The sequence below is a fragment of the Geotrypetes seraphini genome, chromosome 2 (assembly GCF_902459505.1).
Source record: "Geotrypetes seraphini chromosome 2, aGeoSer1.1, whole genome shotgun sequence".
Lineage (NCBI taxonomy): Eukaryota > Metazoa > Chordata > Amphibia > Gymnophiona > Dermophiidae > Geotrypetes > Geotrypetes seraphini.
In genome coordinates, this window is record NC_047085.1 from 340,039,560 (window position 1) to 340,060,791 (window position 21,232).

At 43.5% G+C, this 21,232-nt stretch overlaps 1 protein-coding gene across 2 annotated transcripts in view; it reads right to left on the minus strand.

Moving 5' to 3' along the window:
- Positions 1-459: 459 nt before the first annotated feature.
- Positions 460-21,232, minus strand: part of EGFR (epidermal growth factor receptor) — a 406,644-nt gene continuing 385,871 nt past the window's right edge. For both annotated transcript variants that reach the window (XM_033930303.1, XM_033930304.1), the window contains exons 25-28: positions 12,953-13,120; positions 12,592-12,639; positions 4,562-4,664; positions 460-1,245 (exon numbers count right to left, since the gene is read on the minus strand). In XM_033930303.1, coding sequence (XP_033786194.1) covers positions 872-1,245; positions 4,562-4,664; positions 12,592-12,639; positions 12,953-13,120 — 693 coding nt within the window. In that variant the 3' untranslated portion in view covers positions 460-871. The remainder of the gene's footprint in view (positions 1,246-4,561; positions 4,665-12,591; positions 12,640-12,952; positions 13,121-21,232) is intronic.

Genomic DNA, 21,232 nt, shown 5'->3' on the forward strand with positions numbered 1-21,232 from the left:
TGACATCACTTCCTAGGCGTGAGTCCCAGAGAGGAGAGGAAAGAGGAGTGGGGAGCGCGTGAGCGAGTGGCGCGGGGGTGGGAATGGGGTGGAGAGGAGGAGGAGTGCTACCGCGCCATTGGAAAGACCGTGCACGGGGCGGACCTTCCCCTCGCATCCCCTTACTATGCTACTGCTGTGATAGTTTGGTGAAACATAGAGATTAGGCAGATCCTAACAGGTATTTTGTGACCGTGACATCACCAGTTTTTGTGTTAAGTATATTTCTGTTTGGGGAATGTCACAAAAAATCTTCCATTATGAATTGGTTGTTTGAGAAGGGATCCATTTCAAGTTTTATTAAAACTTATCTCAAAGAAAAATAGATTTTCATAGTTTGTGCTCAAATCTTTCTGCAGAGTTGCAATTTAGACATCTTTACGAATGAGCTTGCTATACATAAACCCAGGAAGCACTGTCAATGATTTTCTTCTTGTAAAGATGATAAACATTCAATAAAAACATATATCACATTAGTGATTTTTTTTTTCCTGCTACTATCCCATAAAGTCTTACAAAAAAAGATCCAAAATAGATTGGTAAGTTCAAAATTCAAAAGCAGATGTTCTTATATTGGTTGTTCCAAATTATGTTTTATGAATTATATACACAGGTGGAAGAAAAAAAAACAAACTCCTCCAAAATGACACCAAAGAACAACTTTGGCGAACTCAGTCCCATTTGCTACACCTTGTAAGTGTTAAACATTGTTCCATATAAGGCTGCCCTGTCCGCCAGGGGAAATTCATAACATAAAGTCATTCAAATTGGACCACGTGCTTTTTTATTGCAATAATACGTCGTGGGTTGTGGATTTGCCTTGGAGAGGGCATCATGTAGAAGCCTGTAAGTAGTCACTTCTAGGTGCAGTTATCCTTAAGTATTCAGGGTTCTCTGCTGCGCGAACTTTATAAAGACCATTTGCCTTGGCTTCCTTGGGGAAAAAGTCCTGCTGGTAGTCAGGATTGTCCAGGTTTGTTTGATGATTGACTTTGTGATCCCAGTAATTTGGGCTCTGGAATGCAGCTTTTGGAGTGGGGCTCTGGCTTACGTTTAGATATTCTGAATTGTTCCCTGCAGGGTTGAGGTTCTGGTACGCAGACTCAGCAGGAGCCTTTTGATCCACAGGTAGAAGAAAGTTGTGGTAGACTGGGTTCTGTACTGTAGAGGTGGAGTATTTCTCCGGGTGGGTCTCATTTACATATTCTGAAAGTTAAAAATATATAGATACATTTGACATTAATATGACTGAAATTTAATTTCTACATTAGTTATACAAACTAAGAGGCCATTTTACTATGGGTCAATAAAATCTGGGATCAGAACATTCTAATGTGGGACTTCCCTACATGCTAAACCTAGATTTAATGCAGCATTTTTGTACTTCTCTCTCTCTTTCTTTCTTTTGCATGTCATGCACTGATGTTCCCATTAGTGTGCGGTACCTTAAAAAATTTAGGGCTCCTTTTACAAAGGCGCGCTAGTGTTTTTAACGCACGCATCTTAATAGCGTGCGCTATAAGGCGTGCTAGCCAGAAAACTACCGCCTGCTCAAGAGGAGGTGGTAGCGGCTAGCACGGGTGGCATTTTAGTGCACGCTATTCCGCGCGTTAAGGCCCTAATGTGCCTTCGTAAAAGGAGCCCTTAATGTGGGAACACTTACCATCTCCTAATCCCTGTTAACTCTGTGTTAGCCAGTTAGCAGATGCTAATCCTGACATGCTAGCTGAATAACATGGGAATGCCCACTCTTTGCCCATGACACCAGGGCCAGTCTTAGTAATTGCGGGGCCTTGTGCAGACCAGTTTAGTGGGACTCCCTGCCCCACCTTGCTACACCCTCTCCCTAGCTTCGCCCTCTCTTGTTAAGATGGTTTTTTTTATTATTATTATTATTTGCATTTAAGAAATTTCAGCTAAAAACAAATCAATCAAAACTGATTCAAATAAGCACAATGCTATCATAGGAAACCTACGGCCTCTTTTACAAAGCCGCGCTAGCGGCTGCGCTGCGCTAATGGCCCCAAAGCCCATAGAGATTTAAAGGGCTTCGGGGCTGTTGCCATGCAGCAGCCGCTAGTGCGGATTTGTAAAAGAGGCCGCTAGTATTATGAAAATAGCCAAAGATTATTCAGTTTAAGTTCTCTACTGTTAGGAGTTCCAATTCTCATAGCAGAAGATGATAAAGGAAAAATGATGTTAATTAACTAAGAAAAGATTCATTATGTGGAGAGAGTACTTTAAAAATTTCCCCATTAATGTAACCCACTAATCTGGAAAGGCGACCTGGAGATCCTCTAGTAGCCAAATAAGATGTCAAGTGCATAAGTTTCCAAAAAGAGTTATTTCACTAAACATAAAAACACATTTACAGATAGCTAAAGAGTATCTAGGGAAACCTCTGGTAAGTCTGGTAGAGCAGCGTCCCACAAACATTTTTACTCGGCGGCACAGTAAACTCCAGGCTGCCGCCAGTGGGGGGTGCTGCAGCAGGAGAGGCATGGGTGCTGGCTGACTGCCTACATGACGTGCCTCTTGCCGTGAGAGACAAGTCCTATAGGCAGTCAGTGGGCCTCTCCTCTCCGGCATCTCGCCACGGCACACAGTTTGCGGCACACTGTGGTAGAGAGTAATATTCCTGAAAAATTCTAGATAGACTGTCTTAAATCTAGTCCTACCATTATTCACTCTGGCCTGGATTCTGTAAACAGTGCCATTATTGGAGGCTGCCTTAAACGGCTGCTGATCGAGTATCAATCACACAAGAGTGCCATTTACAGAATCGCGACTACATGAAAGGGAGGCACCAGAAATATAGGCCAGGGTTTTAAAGGCCTACATTTATGGCACTTATCTTTCATGAGAATCACACCTACAGTGGTGTTAGGCCGTCATAAGGCACCATCATAGGCAGGATAATGGAGGCTCCCTTAGGCGCCTTTGTTTTTTTAAATCAAGTTTTAATTGGTGCAGCCAATTAGTGCACTGATTAAGCCAATTATACCTAATTAAGTTAGGTGGTGGTAGGGTGCCTACTGCCACCTAAGTTCGGGCACCTTTTTAGAATTAGGCCACATCCAAAGATGTTTAGGTGTTTAGGTGAACTCAAGGTCTGTGGCTGCAAAGGTGGGAGTTCGGGTCAAGGCTCAATGTTATCTTTGGCCCATGGCACTGTTCCAGTGTTTAAATATCAAATGACAAATGGACAATAGTTTGCTTGGATCTGAGGTATATATCCTAGAAACAATTAAATTTAAATCCTAAGAAGCTACACGTTGCAGGCAGTACAACGCTAGAGAAATAGAAACAGCATCCTGCATTCTGCAAAATATAAAAGCATTGTAAATTTACTATAACATTGGCATTTTACATTCAATAAAATAAGAATAAAATTATTTATACCTTTCTTGGCTGGTTGCTATTTTTTTACAAATCATGTTTGTCCCAGTCTCCAGTTTCTGCTTTCCTCTCTTTTCTTTACAAGATCTCCAGTCAATCAGCCATTTCTTCTTTCTCATCCTGTCTTCTTCACTTCCTCTCCTATATCCTTGCTCCTTCCATGTCCAGCCTACCCTCTCTCTGTCCCCATCCCTCTCCAATGTCCAGCATTCCCCATTGTTTTCTTATTCTCCTCTTCCTTTTATATGCCACCCCAGTACCCTTTTTCATTGTCTCTCTTTCTATCTCCATTTCCTCCAGGCCATTCAGACAATGACTCAACCGTTTCCCACACTTCATCCCTTCTCTCTTAGCTCCCATTTCATACCCTCACTCATCCAGCCCATTTCATACCCTCCAGCATCCAGCCCTTCAACATATATCTCCACTCATACCCAACAATTGCTACTATCTCCCCACTATCTATGCAAACTTCTCACTTCATCTCTCCCATTCAAAATTCCCTGCCCTGTTCCCCACCACTCTTCCACTTAATCACTAAGACCCAGTCATCATCTGCTCCATTCTTCTACCCCTCTCCTAGTCATCTGCTCTCTTCTTCTTCTTTCCCCTAGTCCCATCCATCTTCTACTCTATGACCAGGAAGTGACGTCAGAAGGGAGCCAAGGCCAGTGTGAGCAGCAAGTGGAAGTTTAAGGAGGTACACGGTGGGGTGGAAAGGAGGAGAGGTGCCAGTGCCCCACAAGGAGATGGTGCCCGTGATGGTCCTCCCCTGCCCCCTCCCCTTACTATGCCACTGCATCCATCCATCAATCCCTGTCTATTTTCTCCCTACCTACCTACCCCCCTCCCTTCATTCCATTCCTAGGTCCAACATCTCTCTCCTTCCCCACCACCCTTAGAACCTTTTAGCAAAAGGACCCCTACACAATTTTCTTTTGGTCTGTTATATGCAAGAGCACTGAGAAAAATTTAAATGGTGATTTTTTTTAAAATCCAACCAATCCAAACAAGAACTCCCCCCCCCTATAAGCTACTGAAAAAAAAACAATCAGCCTTTCTACATCCATCTAGTTTTATAATAGGTTGGATAATGGAGTACCACACCAATGGATGCACCAACCTGGAGCAGGTAGAAAACAGTTGTCCATTTCGTCATTAGAATGGTTAGTTGGATCTGAGCTGTACCTTAAAGCAAAGCTGTCTTCTCTCATGGGATAGCCTTGCTGCTTGTAGGAATGCAGAAAAATTACCAAGGTTATAGAGAACATGCATGTACCAGAGAACATGGTTTATCTATCAAAGTCAGCAACATAATCATCATGTAAAGTAATCCTTAACAAGAAGGCAAAACTACATATAACAGACAGCAGCAGTCAGCAACCACATCCTTAATAACAAAACAGGCAGACCTGGGTTTGATTCTGATCTTGGCTTCTTGACAGGGTACAAGATGCTGTAAGGTAGCAGTTAGGGGTGTGCACAGGAGACTTTTTCCATTTCATTACTGTGCCTCCTACCTATCCCAATGCACCTTTAGTATATGTGTTGGTGAGGCCTCTTCTGATGCTACCCTGCTAGCGGTTGGTGTACCCCAGGGCTCTGTCTTAGGACCTCTTCTCTTCTCTCTCTACACCTCTTCCCTCGGTGCCCTGATCTCCTCCCATGGCTTCCAGTATCATCTTTATGATGATGACTCCCAGATCTACCTCTTTACACCTGAAATTTCACCTAAAGTCCAAGAAAAAGTATCTGCTTGTTTGGCTGACATTGCTGCCTGGATGTCCTGCCGTCATCTGAAACTAAATATGTCCAAGACTGAGCTGCTCCTTTCTTCCTAAACCCTCTGCTCTTCCTCCTCCTTTCTCCATTTCTGTAACCTCGCAACCTAGGAGTCATCTTCGATTCTGACCTCTCATTATCTACGTATATCCAACATGCTGCTAAGACCTGTTGCTTCTATCTCTTCAAAATCACCAAAATTCACCCCTTCCTCTCTGAGCACACTACTTGGACCTTTGTCCAAGCTCTCGTAACCTCACACTTAGATTACTGCAATCTACTCCTAACTGGTATCCCTGACATCTTGTTTATCTGTTTAGATTGTAAGCTCTTTCGAGCAGGGACTGTTTTCTTACTCTTTGTGACTCTGTACAGCGCTGCGTGCATCTTTTAGCGCTATAGAAATAATTAATGGTAGTAGTAGTATATCTGCTTTTTGTTAGATAATGACACGGGGACAAATTTTGTCCCCATCTTGTCCCCACAGGCTCTGTCCCCATCCCCGTGGACTCTGTCCTTATTTGCACAAGCCTCGAACACTTAAGATTTTATATTTAAATCTTTTTATTAAAGTATTCTGTACAACTGTTTATAAATCTCAAATAGAGCCTTCCATTTAGGGTTATCAGATTTTGTCCTCAAAAAAAGAGGATGCGTGGCCCATTCTGCCCACAGACCCGGCCTGTTATGCCTCCCAACCCTGGCCCCACACAAATCCTGCCTCTTCGGGGGCCACATCTGGAGGGCATCTGTACATGCGCGGATGCGACATGATCATATCATACACATGTGCATGCATGTGACAGCGTGTCGCATCTACGTATGCGCATTTGCCCTCCAGATGCGGCCCCGAGCTCAATGGTTTTCAAAACCCGAACAAAATGCTGGGTTTTGAATACCCATCCGGAAGCCTGAACAGTCCTTTTAAAAGAGGACATGTGCAGCTAAATCCAGACATCTGGTAACCCTATATAACATAACATAACATCATTATTTCTTAACCGCGTAACCATAAGTTCTACGCGGTTTAGAAAAGATTATAAACTACAGACAATTTAAGAATGACAGAAAGAAATCATTTGACCAAGTATTTTGAAAAGAGATAAGTTTTCAGTTGAGTTCTGAAATGTGAAGCTTGGAATGCTAAAGTATGGTCCAGAAATTTCTTGCTTTAACAGCCCTGTACTGACGGAAAGGTAAACAGGGCATGAGATTTTTTACTATTTTTATACAATGCTAGAGAGAATCTATTAACCATATAAAATGGAGCGGTACCATACATAACCTTATAGCAAAAGCAACCCAACTTAAACAAAACACGAGCCTCCACTGGCAGCTAATGCAACTCACAATAGAATGAAGTCACATGATCACATTTTTTTAAGACCGTAGATCATTCTAACTGCTGTATTCTGAATCAGTATGAGTCTAACCATGTCTTTCTTGGGAATTGTTAGATATACAATATTACAATAACCCAAAAGACTCAGTAATAAAGATTGTACCAGAAGTTTAAAAGCAGAAAACTCAAAAAAGGGTTTAATGGTACACAGTTTCCATAGCCTGTAATAACCCTTACATACCACAGCATCTACTTCCATTCCAGTCTGGTTTTGGTACAACTTTCCCAAAGATTCAGTTACCTATGTTTTTACATCATCTGGGAGAGTAATTGGATTGTCTTCAGACATGAGTGTAGAAGAGAGCCTAAACTGGGTGTCACTGGGGTACCCGTTCCCATGTCATTCTGTAGTTTTGGTGTCCAATGTTTTACATTCTCTATTGTCCTGTGATCAATAGCCTATAATATTTTTTGATAGCATGTGTCTTTTGATGATGCAACCCCCCCTCCCCTGATATTTTGGGTTTTTTTTCCCCTTACTATTTCTTTTTTAACAAATATAAAAATCCTGAAAATTGTCCTCTGCTGTCAGGATACAGTGACATCTCTCAGTTGCAGGGGGGGGGGGTCTAGAGAGACAGCAAGTGCACAGAGATCTTTATCTAAAAGTGACTGAATCTTGCTCAACACACTAGCTAGAACTGTTTCAGTGCTGTGGTAAGCTCGATAGCCAGATTGTCTAGGACAGGGGTCTCAAAGTCCTTTCTCGAGGGCTGGAATCCAGTCTGGTTTTCAGGATTTCCCCAATGAATATGCATGAGATCTATTAGCTTACAATGAAAGCAGTGCATGCAACTAGATATGATGCATATTCATTGGGGAAATCCTGAAAACCCGACTGGATTCCGGCTCTCGGGGACGGACTTTGAGACCCCTGGTCTAGGATGAAGAGATAGAGTTTTTTGGGATGAAATCTGATAATTGTTGGAACACTGTCTTTTCAAGAACTTTTGAGAGAAACGTCAGATTTGAAACTGTCTGGTAATGACTTGGCTCTGAAGGATCAATTCTTTATAAGCAGTGAGATGGAAATTATCCTGTCTGAAGACTCTTGTTTATTATATTTAATGCAGGTTGGAGTATGTCAGTATTAGGGATTTTTAGTTTTTCAATGTTAACCTTCATACACATGCATTCAAACATGTCTAAGATGGGAGGTCAGCCTATCAATATTGATGTCTGATCTTTGTGTATAATTTCTCAAGAGAAAAGTGTTGTGATTATTATCAATAACAGTCACTAAATCGAGGCACAAGAAGAAACGACAGCCTGTGTGGGAACAGGATCTGAGTTCTCATGGCATAGTTCCATTCTCTTAACACACACACATTACATTAAAACATGTATTTGGAATGTGTACTACAAGCTATAAGGAACTCCGCTAATGGTCTCCATTCCACCTGCAGTTGTGCTAATAAATATCTCATTAGCAACATGTCTTTTCTCAAGGGGGGTGGGGATTGGGGCTTCTGGATAAAGGAGTTCATAATAAAGCTTGCTTATTGTGACACTTTAAAAGATTGGATTTTCAAAATTAGTAATTATACCCCACTACTTTATGAACGGGCATTTTTGACACTCTAATGGTGTATTTTTTTTATTGCATGCTACAGTGAAATCCCTTCCCATATACTTGAAAAAAAAACGTATTATTCTGTGCCCTTTGAGAGCAGTCTGGAAAACTTTGGAATTAAAATCAGCATAATTGTTTATGTTTATTTCTATTTATATACCACTCGTTTGGAGTATGAAGGCCAGCTTTTGAGCTAAGTGGATGGGAGACTGCCTGGGAATGCCATGTGTTGTAGGCTGAAGCATAGACGTTGGAATGGGAGGGGGGCACAGGGGCCATGGTCTCCCCCCAAATTGCAGATGCTTCGGTTCCTCCTTTTCCTTCCTTCTTCCCTCTCTCAGCATGACCCTGCGGCACCATCAGCTCTGGACTTCCCCACACCTACCTGCTTGCCACCTGCCCCACCGGATCACAATTATTTTAAATGTTATGGCAGCCACGGCGCTGTATCCACCAGATGAAACTTCTAACCTTGGCCTGCCCTGGAATTCTTCATGTAGTAGCCGCCCGCTTAGGCAGGAACAGGAAGTCACTGCTGCATGAAGAGCTCTGGGGCAGGCCGAGGTTAGAAGTTTCATCTGGTGGATATAGCGCCGTGGCTGTTATAACATTTAAAATAATAGTGACCTGGGGTGGGGGGCAGTTGTGGTGAGTACTGACTCTGAAAAACAGCCTGCGGCCTCCTTCCCCGCGTTCCTTGTGCCATGTTCCCTGGACTGTGGCACAAGGAACATGGTGAGGAAGCCCACAGGCTGCGATTCAGAGTCTCTGCCGCAGCTGACCTTCCCCTGTAACAAAAACGTGAGTGACATGCTGGGCCAGGAAGCCCCCAGGACTGTGGTGTTTTTTAAAAGTAGAATGGGGGATCCCAGGTGGGGAGTGAAGGGGAAGGACTTATAGGGCCAGAAACATGGGGGAACTAGTGATGGTCTGGAGGGATAGAAAAAGAGAGTAGTTGGATGTGGGGTGCTGTGAAGGAAAGGAGAATGAGATACCTGAAGGTAAGAAGGAAAGAGAAAGGCAGAAATGGTGGACCTGGGGGTGGTGTAGACAGAGATATATAGAATAAGAAGATAGGACAGTTGGAAAGGGAGAGGTATGGCATGGGAGAGCAGTTGGGAAAGTAGGGAAGAACATATGTTGCTCAGGCTGGGAGTGGGTTGGGAAGGACAGATTCTGCATAGGCTGGGGGAGACAGGGAAGGATAGATGTTGCATGGGCTGAGAGAAGGTTTAGAAAGACAGATGGATGGGGTGCTGGTAAGTGAGGGAAAGTGTGAGAGATACCAGTGGGGGAGGGAAGAGAAAAAGAAAATTGTTGTACATAGGTGCATGGAGTGGGAGGGAAAGAGAGATAGTATATATGGGGAAAGGAAGAAGAGGAAGAATTGTTAGACATGATAGTAGTGGTGAGGATGGAAAGAAAAATATTATGCTGGGAGGGAGGACAGATGACTCAAAGAAGTGAGAGAAATCAGATTCTGGAGAAGGGTGATGGAAGGAGAGTTGTCAGACCACTGGAAAGGAAAAGAGAGATGCCCGACCAGAGAAAGGAAGGAGAGAAGAAAAAGATACCAGACTGTGGGAAGGAGAGGAGAGAGATGTTAGACCATAGGAAGAGGGAGGGAAAGAGAGATGCCAGACCATGGGAGAGGAGAAAGATGACAGACCATATGAGGATATAAGGGGGAAGACTGATGTCAGATCACTGGCAAGAGAGGGAGAAGATGGTGCACAGGGATGGAGGAGAAAGGGGAAGAGGGAGGGAGGAGATGGTGCACAGCAATGGGTGTGACAGGGAGGAGAGATAGAAGAAATGCTTCTTATGGGATAGATGGCAATAGGAGAGAAGATGATACACATGGATAGATGGGAAGAGAAGACACAGAAAAGTAGATTTTGAGAAGAAAGCAGAAAAATGAAAGAAAGTTGAATGTTAAAAGTTAATGCCAAAGATGAATGTAAAAATTTGTTTCCTTTGGTAAAGTCAGGGATAATATATCAAAGAAGGTCAGAAAAACGTATATCACAAAAACACCAGAAACTGACTTCTTGTTAGAAATACTGCCTACAGAGAATGATCAAAAATATTATAAGTGCTCAGAGATATGGAACTTCACAGGATAAACTGATAAGAGTTACCCTGCACAAGGAGTTCACCTTCCAGTCATTGCAACTTCTTGTAAAACTGAACACTCTCTGAGACTAGATGTTAAAGACATGTTGATCCATTTAGAACTAGAAAAAACTTCTCTCCTAATGACAGTATAGAAGTTCAGCAGCGACGTGAGTGCATGTCACGGAATCAATCGAATCTTACCATATTAAACGTTGTCAATACTCAGCATCAGGTCTCCTGAAGCAGAACTCGAAACGGGGCCACGTTGGGACCCCCAAATAATTTTCTTAAAGATAAGTGTTCATCAAAATTGATTATTCAGTGACTTTTTGCATCTCGTATACTCACATTAGGAGAGAAGTTTTTTCTAGTTCTAAATGGATCAACATGTCTTTAACATCTAGTCTCAGAGAGTGTTCAGTTTTACAAGAAGTTGCAATGACTGGAAGGTGAACTCCTTGTATAGGGTAACTCTTATCAGTTTATCCTGTGGAGTTCCATATCTCTGAGCACTTATAATATTTTTGATCACTCTCTGTAGGCAATATTTCTAACAAGAAATCAGTTTCTGGTGTTTTTGTGAAAGATGAATGTAGGGCAGAAAGTGAAGAAGGAGAGAAAACCAGCAAATGGATAAAAAGGCCATGGAAACACAAGAACACAGACAGAAAAAAGTGCAACCAGAGATTGGGAAAATATGATTAGATCACCAGACAACAAAGGTAGGGAAAATGATTTTATTTTCAATTTACTGATTGAAATGTGTCAGTTTTGAGAATTTATATCTGCTGTCTATATTTTGCACTGTTTAGGAAGAAATTAATTTCTTTCTATTTCTCAGGTGTTATATTGCATATAGAGTCTGGCATCTTAGGGTTTTGTCTGTGTATATTAGTGCTTTTAGTTTGTGGTCCTGTATTTGCATAGGGGTTATTATCTGTGTTCTGCATGTGTGACCGAGGCCAGGTATTCTGATAGGAATGAATGTCGAGAAGCATACATTGTGCTTTTTGTAGTTTAATTTTATGTTTAACCATTATGTATTGTTAACAAGATTATATTGTGTGTATATATGAAAAAATGAATGGAAAAAGATGGTATTACAATTAATACTATCATTATTATGAGGGTTGGGTCAGGGGTGGAGCTTGGGTTGGATGAGGAGTGGGACTTGGGTGGAGTCTGGGCGGAAATTTTGGGCCCCCCCAATCAAAAAAGTGTTCCGCTGCCTATGGGCTGAAGGGCCCTATGTTGGGCAGCAGCAACATAGTGGAGCCACACACCATGCAGGAGAAGGCAATGACAAACCACTCCTGTACTATGCCATGAAACATCACAGGGTGGATTCCTCACTGTGCAAATTGCCATGAGTTGATGGCTGACTCAGTGGCACGATCCATCCATCCAAAGTTTTCCATGCAAAAGATGCATATAAAGGACCAGTGCTATCTATCCAGTTGGAGACTGCCGTAGTTATCTTTAGCTGCTAGAGTCTGTTATGCATACCATGTTGGCAATGTTGCTGATTATATGAAAAAGGGATGCTGTTGGCTCTGGCTATACTGTAATGCAGCTGGAGGAAGAGGCATCTAATGGCTGGGTTTAGAGCTGCTGAAGCAATGCCTAAGCGGTGGCTGCCGAGTTTATGTTTAACTTCTTTCCCCAGACCTGACCCTATCCGCCCTTACCTTGCCCACTGAAATTTAGGCAAAAGGGCCTGATATAGGCATCTAAATACATTGAAAATAGGCCTAAGAATAATCAGTTATCAGTGACCTACATTTTGCCCAAGATCAGCAAATTAACAATACATGTTTATAGATCATTTTCTCAAATTTGGCTCCATTTCAAATTAGAGATCTTATTGCTGATCATCTAATAAACATATTTTGTGAAGTTTATAAGCCTTCCAGGAACTGACTAACAAGAAACTGTTTTTAAGTCCCCCTTTTAATTGTTATTTTCTGTCAAACACTGTTAAAGCAAGACCTTTTCTTTTGCATTCCTTTCAGAAATCAAATGTTATTGGTTGGACTCCTGTTGTTCCTGGACTAGGAAACAAACTGTTATTTTAAATTTATGGAGCTGGTGAATATCCGTCCCTTACCAATGTTTACCATTCTGGTTTTGATGGGTTTGAGGGCCTTTACAGTAACATAGTGCTGCTTTCCCTTATGTTTTTGACCAGCTATTCAGATCTGAAAACTACAACTCTGCATCAGACTACAAAGAGAGAAACTCCCATTTCATGGCACTTGCTATTAAAGTTGCTCCTTACCCCGTTCCTGGTGATGCAGTCAATGTCTGTCGTGTTGACAGTTTCGCTCTTAGGAATAAATGAAAGAGAAATTCAATGTCAGCTGTTTCAAGTTTATTAGGTGTTTATATACCACCTATCAAGGTTATCTAAGTGGTTTTACAATCAGGTACTCGAGCATTTTCCCTGTGCCGGTGGGCTGACAATCTATCTAACGTAGCTATCTAACAATCTATCTAACGTAGTTATGGAGGACTGAGTGACTTGCCCAGGGTCACAAGGAGCAGTGCGGGGTTTGAACCCACAACCCCAGCACCACACGCTCCTCCAAGCGATATTTAGTTATTTAAGCAGCCTTTTTAAGGAGTCAAAGAAATCTTACCATTGAATTCAGAAGAGGCGTGCGTGACGTGGAAGGGCTGCTGAAGAAGCCCTGGTTGGGCATAAGATATTCCTCGGCATCCACAATTTCCCCCATTTCCTCCTCACCCATCACAGTGCGATAGAACTTGGAGTCAGAGGGACTGGGTAAGTTCATTCTTTCATCGCCCTGATAATGAGAGAATGCACCAATGAAACAATTTATTATTGAAAGTAGCAGGTTACAAACAGGCCAGTTTAACCGGACAGAAATGGTGCTGGTTAGTTAAACAATACTTGGCTAGCTAAATCCAATATATATTCAGCTCAAAATAGCTGGTTATCTTTGCTGAATATTTCTGGTTAGCTGCTAAAAGTTAACAGGCTATACTGCACAATAATCTGCAATTTTCAGTGCTGACCAGCCAAACTGCTATAAACTTAACCGACCAGCGCTGCCGACATTGACTTAGCCAAGTTAAGTTTACCCTGAAAAAAAATAAACTGAATATTCAATGCCGGCCCAGCATTTAATATCTGCAGTCAGCGCTGACCACGGGAGTTAGCCAGCCTGTCTCCCGTTGCTTGAATATTGGGCATAAAGACTTTTACAACAATCAACCATCTATTACAGCACTGAAAGTGGTTTATTCTGCATCACCTAGGGTCGCCAAGTGTCTTCACAGTTTAGGTATATGCACAGGAAGGACATTTTTCAGATCATTTTCGGTTCATTTGGCCTTTTCCCCCCCAATTTGTGGACTCTTTTGAACAGACTTTTTAATGTATGTAAATTGACTTAACATAGGGCTCCTTTTACTAAGGTGCGCTAGTGGTTTTAGCGCGCGCTTAGCATACGCTACAATACCGCAAGCGCTAAACGCTAACATAAGAACATAAGACATGCCTGCACCGGATCAGACCTGGGGTCCATCCAGTCCGGTGATCCGCACACGCGGAGGCTCAGCCAGGCGTACCCTGGTGCATACATTAGTCACTCGTATCCCTCAATGTGTCCTGCAAGAAGATGTGCGTCCAATTTTTCCTTAAATCCTAGAATGGTGGTTTCCTCCGCCATCTCTTTCGGGAGAGAGTTCCAGGCGTTCACCACTCGCTGTGTGAAGCAGAACTTTCTGACATTTGTCCTGGCCGTGTTCCCTCTCAGCTTCAGGCCATGACCTCTGGTCCGAGTCTGGGTCACATTCGCCAATGTGTATTTTTCGTTTAGCGCGTGGTTAGCGTGCGCTAAAAACGCTAACGCACCTTAGTAAAAGGAGCCCATAGTGTATTTTCAATTTTGGGCCACTGAGGGGGGTAATTCAATAACTGAACGCCTCTATAGAGGCACCCCAACACCACACGTTAGGACCTTGTACCAGTGGCGTACCTAGGGTATGTGGCACCCGGGGCCCATCATTTTTTGACACCCCCCCATGTAAAAAAATATTTTTTGTAATGACCATGAAACAGAATAAATGGTCAGAATAGAAACAGGCAGTGAAAATTTTCTTATATTCCAAACATAACATAACATAAATTATGTCTTAATTGTCATGACATCAGAAGTACATATGGAGTAGTTGCAGGTGATGCTTGGGACAGTTCTGATTGTGTTAGTTCGGTTTTATGTGTTTTTTGAATAGAAGGGTTTTTATTTCTTTTTGAAGGTTTTGCAGTCTGTGGTCGATATCAATTGGTTGTAGAGTTGGGGGTCGAGTGTTGCAGCTTGAATGGCTAGGAAGTTGTCGAACAGTTTTTTCTTTTGACGTTTTTGGTTGGAGGGTGTGTGAATGGTGCGTGAGTTCTCCTATGTCTGTTTGAAGTGGATTGAATTATTTAGCTGAAGAAATTAGTTACCCCCTCATCCCACACACATTAATTCTCTTCCATTTTTGTTCCCATTATAAAAAACACTGATAAGTTCCCAGAAAAAAAATACATTAAAATAAGAAGTGAAAACAAAGGCCCCTACAGATGAGAACATAACATAAGAATAGCCTAATTGGGTCAGACCAATGGTCCATCATGCCCAGTAGCCCATTCTCATGGTAGCCAATCCAGTACACTAATACCTGGTCAAAACCCAAAGAGTAGCAACATTCCATGCTACTGATCCAGGGCACTGGGGGGTGGAAATGGGCCCGGAGTTTGCTCAGCAGAATTTCCCAGACCACCTCTTCCTCTCAACACATTGACACGCTGCCACCACAACCACTAGGAACACCTCACTGGGTAGGCCAGTTATGCTATAAACTTTATAAAACACATTATTATATTTTCTTATAAAGCACATATTTTAACTGAACTCTCTGACATCCTCAGCCTTTCCATTCACAAAAATAGAAGGAAGAAAAGTTCCCATTTCAGCTGTCTCATGTCCCCGGCCTATACAATATTTTTTTTCTGCAGACCCTTCAAAAGTCTGACCAAATCCTTGTTTCACTTGCATTATAAAGTACTGAGGATGCCATCTCTCCCCAATCCCAGGTCCTAAAGTCTAAGACAGTAGCGCAAACTAATGCTGCCAGATTCAGGAAAAAAAATTTCGATTCGATTCAGCCTATTGAATTGGTTTTTCAATTCGATTTTCCTGCCCAGTTGGGTGATTTTTTTCAAAACTCCTGGTGGATTTTATAGCTTTTTCACCCCCTTTGGCTTCTCCTAACCACACTGGCGCTGTGGTGTAAATAAAATAAAGAAACAAAAAGGACTTTTCCTCTCTCTGTTAAATCCTAGCTCACGTTTGCAGTCCAACACCAGCTCTGGCAGGATACACATTTCAAATCTGACATATTATAATCACAAAACAGAAAATAAAATTAATTTTTCTACCTTTTGTTGTCTGGTTATATTTCAAATCTTGTTGGTCCAAGGCTCTGGTTTTCTTCTGATAACATGCTTGCCAGGGTCTCCTTCTTTCTTCTTTCTGCATGCTAACCATCCATCTGCCAACTCTGTCCTCCCTTTCCATTTCCCTTCCCTCCCCAGGAAGTCTGGTATCTTTCCTTTTTTTCATCTCCCTCCACAGATCCACCTTTTCTTAACTACCCTTTCATCCGGCATCTCTCCCTCCTTCCCCACCATCCCAGAGTTCACCATCTCTCCCTTTCTTTTCCCAATTACCCTCCTATCCAGTATCTCTATCCCTACTCCACACCATCCCTTGTGTCCAATTTCTCTCCCTTTCTGTTCCTTCCCTCCCTAAATCCCATGGTCCATCATCTCTCTCCCTCTCCTCTATTTTCAGACCCATTATTTCTTCCCCCCAAAAAATTTGGCATATGCACATCTCTTTGAACACCCCCTTCCCTCCATGTACTTCTAAACCAGGGTCCCCCCCTAAAGGCCTGTCCCCCCTTGAAGGCCTGCACCCCCCTTGAAGGCCTGTCCCACCCCCTTGTAGGCCTGTCCCCCCCTTGAAGGCCTGTTCCCCCCCCTTGAATGCCTGTCCCCCCTTGAAGGCCTGCCTGCCTGTCCCCACCTTGAAGGCCTGCACCCCCCCCCAAGGCTTGCACCCTCCCCGAAGGCCTGTCCCCCCCTTGAAGGCCTATCCCCCCCTTGAAGGCCTGCACCCCCCTGAAGGCCTGCACCCCCCGAAGGTCTGTCCCCCCTTGAAGGCCTGTCCCACCCCCTTGTAGGCCTGTCCCACCTCCTTGTAGGCCTGTCCCCCCCCCTTGAAGGCCTGCCTGCCCCCCCTGAAGGCCTGCACCCCTTGAAGGTCTGCACAACCCCCCCGAATGCCTGCACCCCCCCCGAAGGCCTGCACCCCCCTTGAAAGCCTGTCCCACCCCCTTGTAGGCCTGTCCCCCCCTTGAAGGCCTGCCTGCCCCCCCCTTGAAGGCCTATCCCTCCCCCTTGAAGGCCTGCACCCCTTGAAGGTCTGCACACCCCCCCAAAGGCCTGTCCCCCCCTTGAAGGCCTGCCTGTCTCCCCTTGAAGGCCTGCCTGTCACCCCCTCCCCCTTGAAAGCCTGCCTGCCCACCCGCCCCACCCTGAAGGCCTGATGCCCGACCCACCCCGAAGGACCGCTCGCCCTCCTGGCCTCCCCGCACCACCTATGAAGCAGCCGCAGCAGGATCGCGACGTCAGCGATCCCTGCGCTGCTTAGGCGCTGCTTCCTGCGCCGCGGTCCCGCCCCTCCTCTGACGTCAGAGGAGGGGTGGGACTGCGGCGCAGGAAGCAGCGCCCAAGCAGCTCAGGGATCGCTGACGTCGCGATCCTGCTGCAGGCTGCTTCACAGGTGGTGCAGGAAGGTCAGTGGGGCGAGCGGTCCTTCGGGGGTGGGGGGGGGACTGAACAGCAAGGCTGGGAACACCCCCTCAGGGCTGGCACCCAGGGCGGACCGCCCCCCCCTTGGTACGCCACTGCCTTGTACTATAACTGAACCTAGGTGCCTAGGTTCTATTATGGAATGCAAATATGACTCAATATTGGTCCATCCAACATCTAGGCATCCACACTTATGCTATCTATAGAGCTGGTGTAAGTGTGAGCCCTTAAATGTGGCAGCGTAATGAATAAGTGGGAGATTGTGGGACTCATTTTCAAAAGAGAAAAACGTCCAAAAGATGGCATAAAGTGGCATTTGGACATGATGTTTGCTAAAATATCCAAACTGCCATTTTCAAAGCACTTTTTTTTAGACAGTTTTCTATGCCGTTTGCCTGCAGCCCATATAAATCTTAATGGGCCACGTTCTGGGTGAGATTAGGGCAGACTTATGATACTATAATGGAACAGTGCAGAAAATGTCCAGGGCAAATCTTGGACATTTGAAGTTAGACTTGTTTCAATAGTACCACAAAGGTGGCCAGATGACCACTGGAGATGTAAAGGTGTGGCCTTCTAGGATAAGGTACAATACATTTTACACACACAATCTCAGTACAGAAATTATTTTAGAACTCGTAACTAGGAAAAACAGCACCTTTTCAATTCCCTGTAGTTCTCCTACTGCTGCCTTATTGGAAATAAATGATGCAAGAATATGAATGAATCATATTTATTAGAAGAATAAAGAATCTTATAAAATTCTAGCACAAAGTACAAAACACACTAATGATTATAAACATATATATGGAACACATGGAGATCAAGATGGCATCAGGAGCGGATGCCTGAGCAGACAGCGCTGAATATCGGCTGAGTTCAGTGTGTGGTGTGACTTTCTCCCGTTTAATATGGGAAAGAGGAAAGGGATTACTCGCCCTAACCCTCCGACGGCTGGAATCTCCCAGCGAATGACACAGCCGACCATACTCAGTGTGTTAGCCCGTTCGGGCGAAGATCAAAGACCTTATTCGGAGGTTCATCCAGGTTTAACTGCGAACCTCAGCACGTCTCCGAGCCAGGCATCACTAAGCCCGGAGCAGAGACTGGTTCCTCCCTAACCCGGAAGCGTTGCAGTGCAAGGAGTAGCTGGTGTCCGGGTACCCCAAGAGGGAAGTGAGGATTCCAGCATGAGAGGGACGCCTTCACCGGACTCATTGGAGGAAGGAGAAGGTCATTTTCATCTGTATTCTCCTAGCACAGCTAAAGAAGATCTAGGAACCGCTTCAGGTGAGAATGCCATCAATTTTGGGGAATTGAAAAAGCCAGAGAAGGTTGTTTTAGAAGCGCTCTGGCAAGCCATGTCGATTATGGATTCCAATCTAAAATTGACTCTTTCAGCTATTAAAACTGATTATGGGACTGTCCATTCTAAGGTGGAGCAACAGGGGGTATTGCTATCTACTTTAAAGGAAAAAGTGGAGACGTAAGATGTTAAGATTAATGAAATGAAAGCGGTTGAAGTAGAAATGGTTAAAGAAAGATCATATATCTCATGAAAAATGGAAAATTGTGAAAATCAATTGAGAAAGAATAATTTAAGACTTTTAAACTTTCCTAAATGTCCTATCATCTCACCAGTGGAGATGGTTAGGAAATATTTTCAAGAGACTTTGGCCATACCGTTGGAAAATTTGCCCCCTGTTGTGAGAGCTTATTACTTCAATATTAGGAATCCTCAACTGGAATCTACTCCAGCTGAACTGCCTGTAGATAGATAGGCGGATATGAATTTATCTTCATTTTTTGAAACTTCTTTAGAAGTAGTTACCGATAGAACTGCCATGCTTGTGACTCTTGCTTTGGAAAGTGACAGGGAATTTGTTGTGAATGTGTCTGCATCTCTTCATCCAAAAGATGGTGCTTCTTTTGGATGAAGAGACGCCAACACGTTCACAATTGTCCCCTGAGGAAGGCGATGGTATCGGCAAAATTCGGATCCTAGTAGTGACTTTGACTTTTGGTATTTTGCTTGGTTTTAAACTTTTGATACAAACTGCTAATAAAGGAATTCTGACCACTCAGCTGGATTTGACATCTCCAGTGCCTCTTCTTGTCAGATTTCCTTTAAATTTTAAGGCACGGAGATGAATCGTCTGCATGCTAACAAATGCAGATCCCTACCAGATTTGCAGCATACACTGACCCAATCCTGGTTGTACTCTGGCTCCGGGCCCCTTTTCTGCCGTCATACTCTATGTATGTATCTATTGCTTAGGGGAGGGTTCTTTTAGGGGGAGGGTTCTTTGAGTGGGCAGACTTGTTGGGCCGTCGGCCCTTTTCTGCCGTCATACTCTATGTATGTATCTATGATTGGACTTTTGATTAGGGAAATCATAAGAGAAAGTGACACTATATAAAAAGTGAACATAGCTGGCTGCCTAAGTACCATTCCGGCTGGACAACAAGAGGGGATTTTTACAAAGAATTTCAGAATATGGATGACCATTTCTCATATATTTTAGAACAGGATCTGCCGACATATAGCCTCTTTGAAACTACATGAGATAGGGAATTTGGGTTATGTTTCTGTTTCAAATCATCACAAGAATTTCTTTTAAAAAGTTCTCCCTGATTATTCCAAGGCAGCATAACTCTTCCAATAAGACACTCAGGTCCTTTGTTTTGGCCTGTTGGTTTGTAAAATGGATGTTCATGCTGGATGTTAGCCAGCACTTGGCTGTCCATATCTCAAGTGTTCTAGAACAGGCTGTATGTCAGTTTTGGGCTCGAAATGTGATCATATCAGTTTGTCTGTGGAAATATATGTGCTGTACCCTATTTTCAAGGAACAGTGATTGCCAGATAAGTCCGATTTATGTATAGCTTTTTGTTTTGTTAAAGATTTTTTGCACATAAGACTGCAGGAGGATAAATGATCAAAAACTGTTTTAAATATGTATTTACAGAAAAATGGGGGCTTATGATTATAACAAGATTAAAGCAATAAATAAATGTCCTGTATTCATCACTAATCCCCCTTTAATGAAGCCACGTTAGGCCTTTTTACCACCGACAGGCCTTCAAGGGGTAAAAGCTCCAACGTTCACCGACTTCCTATCAGCATCGGAGCTAATACCGCCACGGCTGGCAATAAGAAAGCCTAATGTGGCTTCATACAAGGGGGCCTAAGTGAAGTTGCTGCATTTATTGCCCCTTAGATGATGGTCCCGCCACACAAAAAAAAAAGTTGGAAAAAAACCCCCATTTACAAGAATTATCATCATTATGAGTTTATTTCGAATAGCCACACAGATGTCCATGTAGAAGATTAGCCTAATGGTTAGAGAAGTGGTTCCCGGACCTGGTCCTGGAGGTACTCCAGCCAGTCAGGTTTATAGGATATCCACAATGAATATCCTACAAACTTGACTGGCTGGGGTGCCTCCAGGATCAGTTTTGGGAATCACCGGGTTAGAGAAATCAGATGAAAAGCATCATAAGCAACATGCCCCCAACTGCTCATGTAGTGCTCCCACCCTGCCCTGTGGCGTGATATCAGCAAAGAAAGTCAATGGACAGGGTGCAAATTTAGCACCCTGTCTACCCTTGTACCCTGTGCAGCTGCACTCAGCCAGCTACGGCCCTGGCTGGGAACCAGAGCACAAAACCAAAGGTTACTGGTTCAAATCTACTGTAGCTGTTTGCAATTTTAATTTTTTTTCTTATTTGAAATTTTGAGCTCTTCATGGACAGAAAAATACCTACCTTGACTTCCCTTACTTTCTCCAATGGAGAACAGCTCAATTGGAGCACCTTTCTGTAACCTAGACATAACAAGTATGGACATGGACATCCCTGCCCTTCTGCAATTGGAGTTGAACATTCATGTTTTGGCTCCTCTCTAGCCCCACCCAAAAATACCCAGACCATACCCCCTTGCCATATGGAAGTACTACAGTTTTAGACATCCATAATGTGGCTTTATAAAATCAGGATTTGGACATCTATGCAATATGGACATCTACCGTAT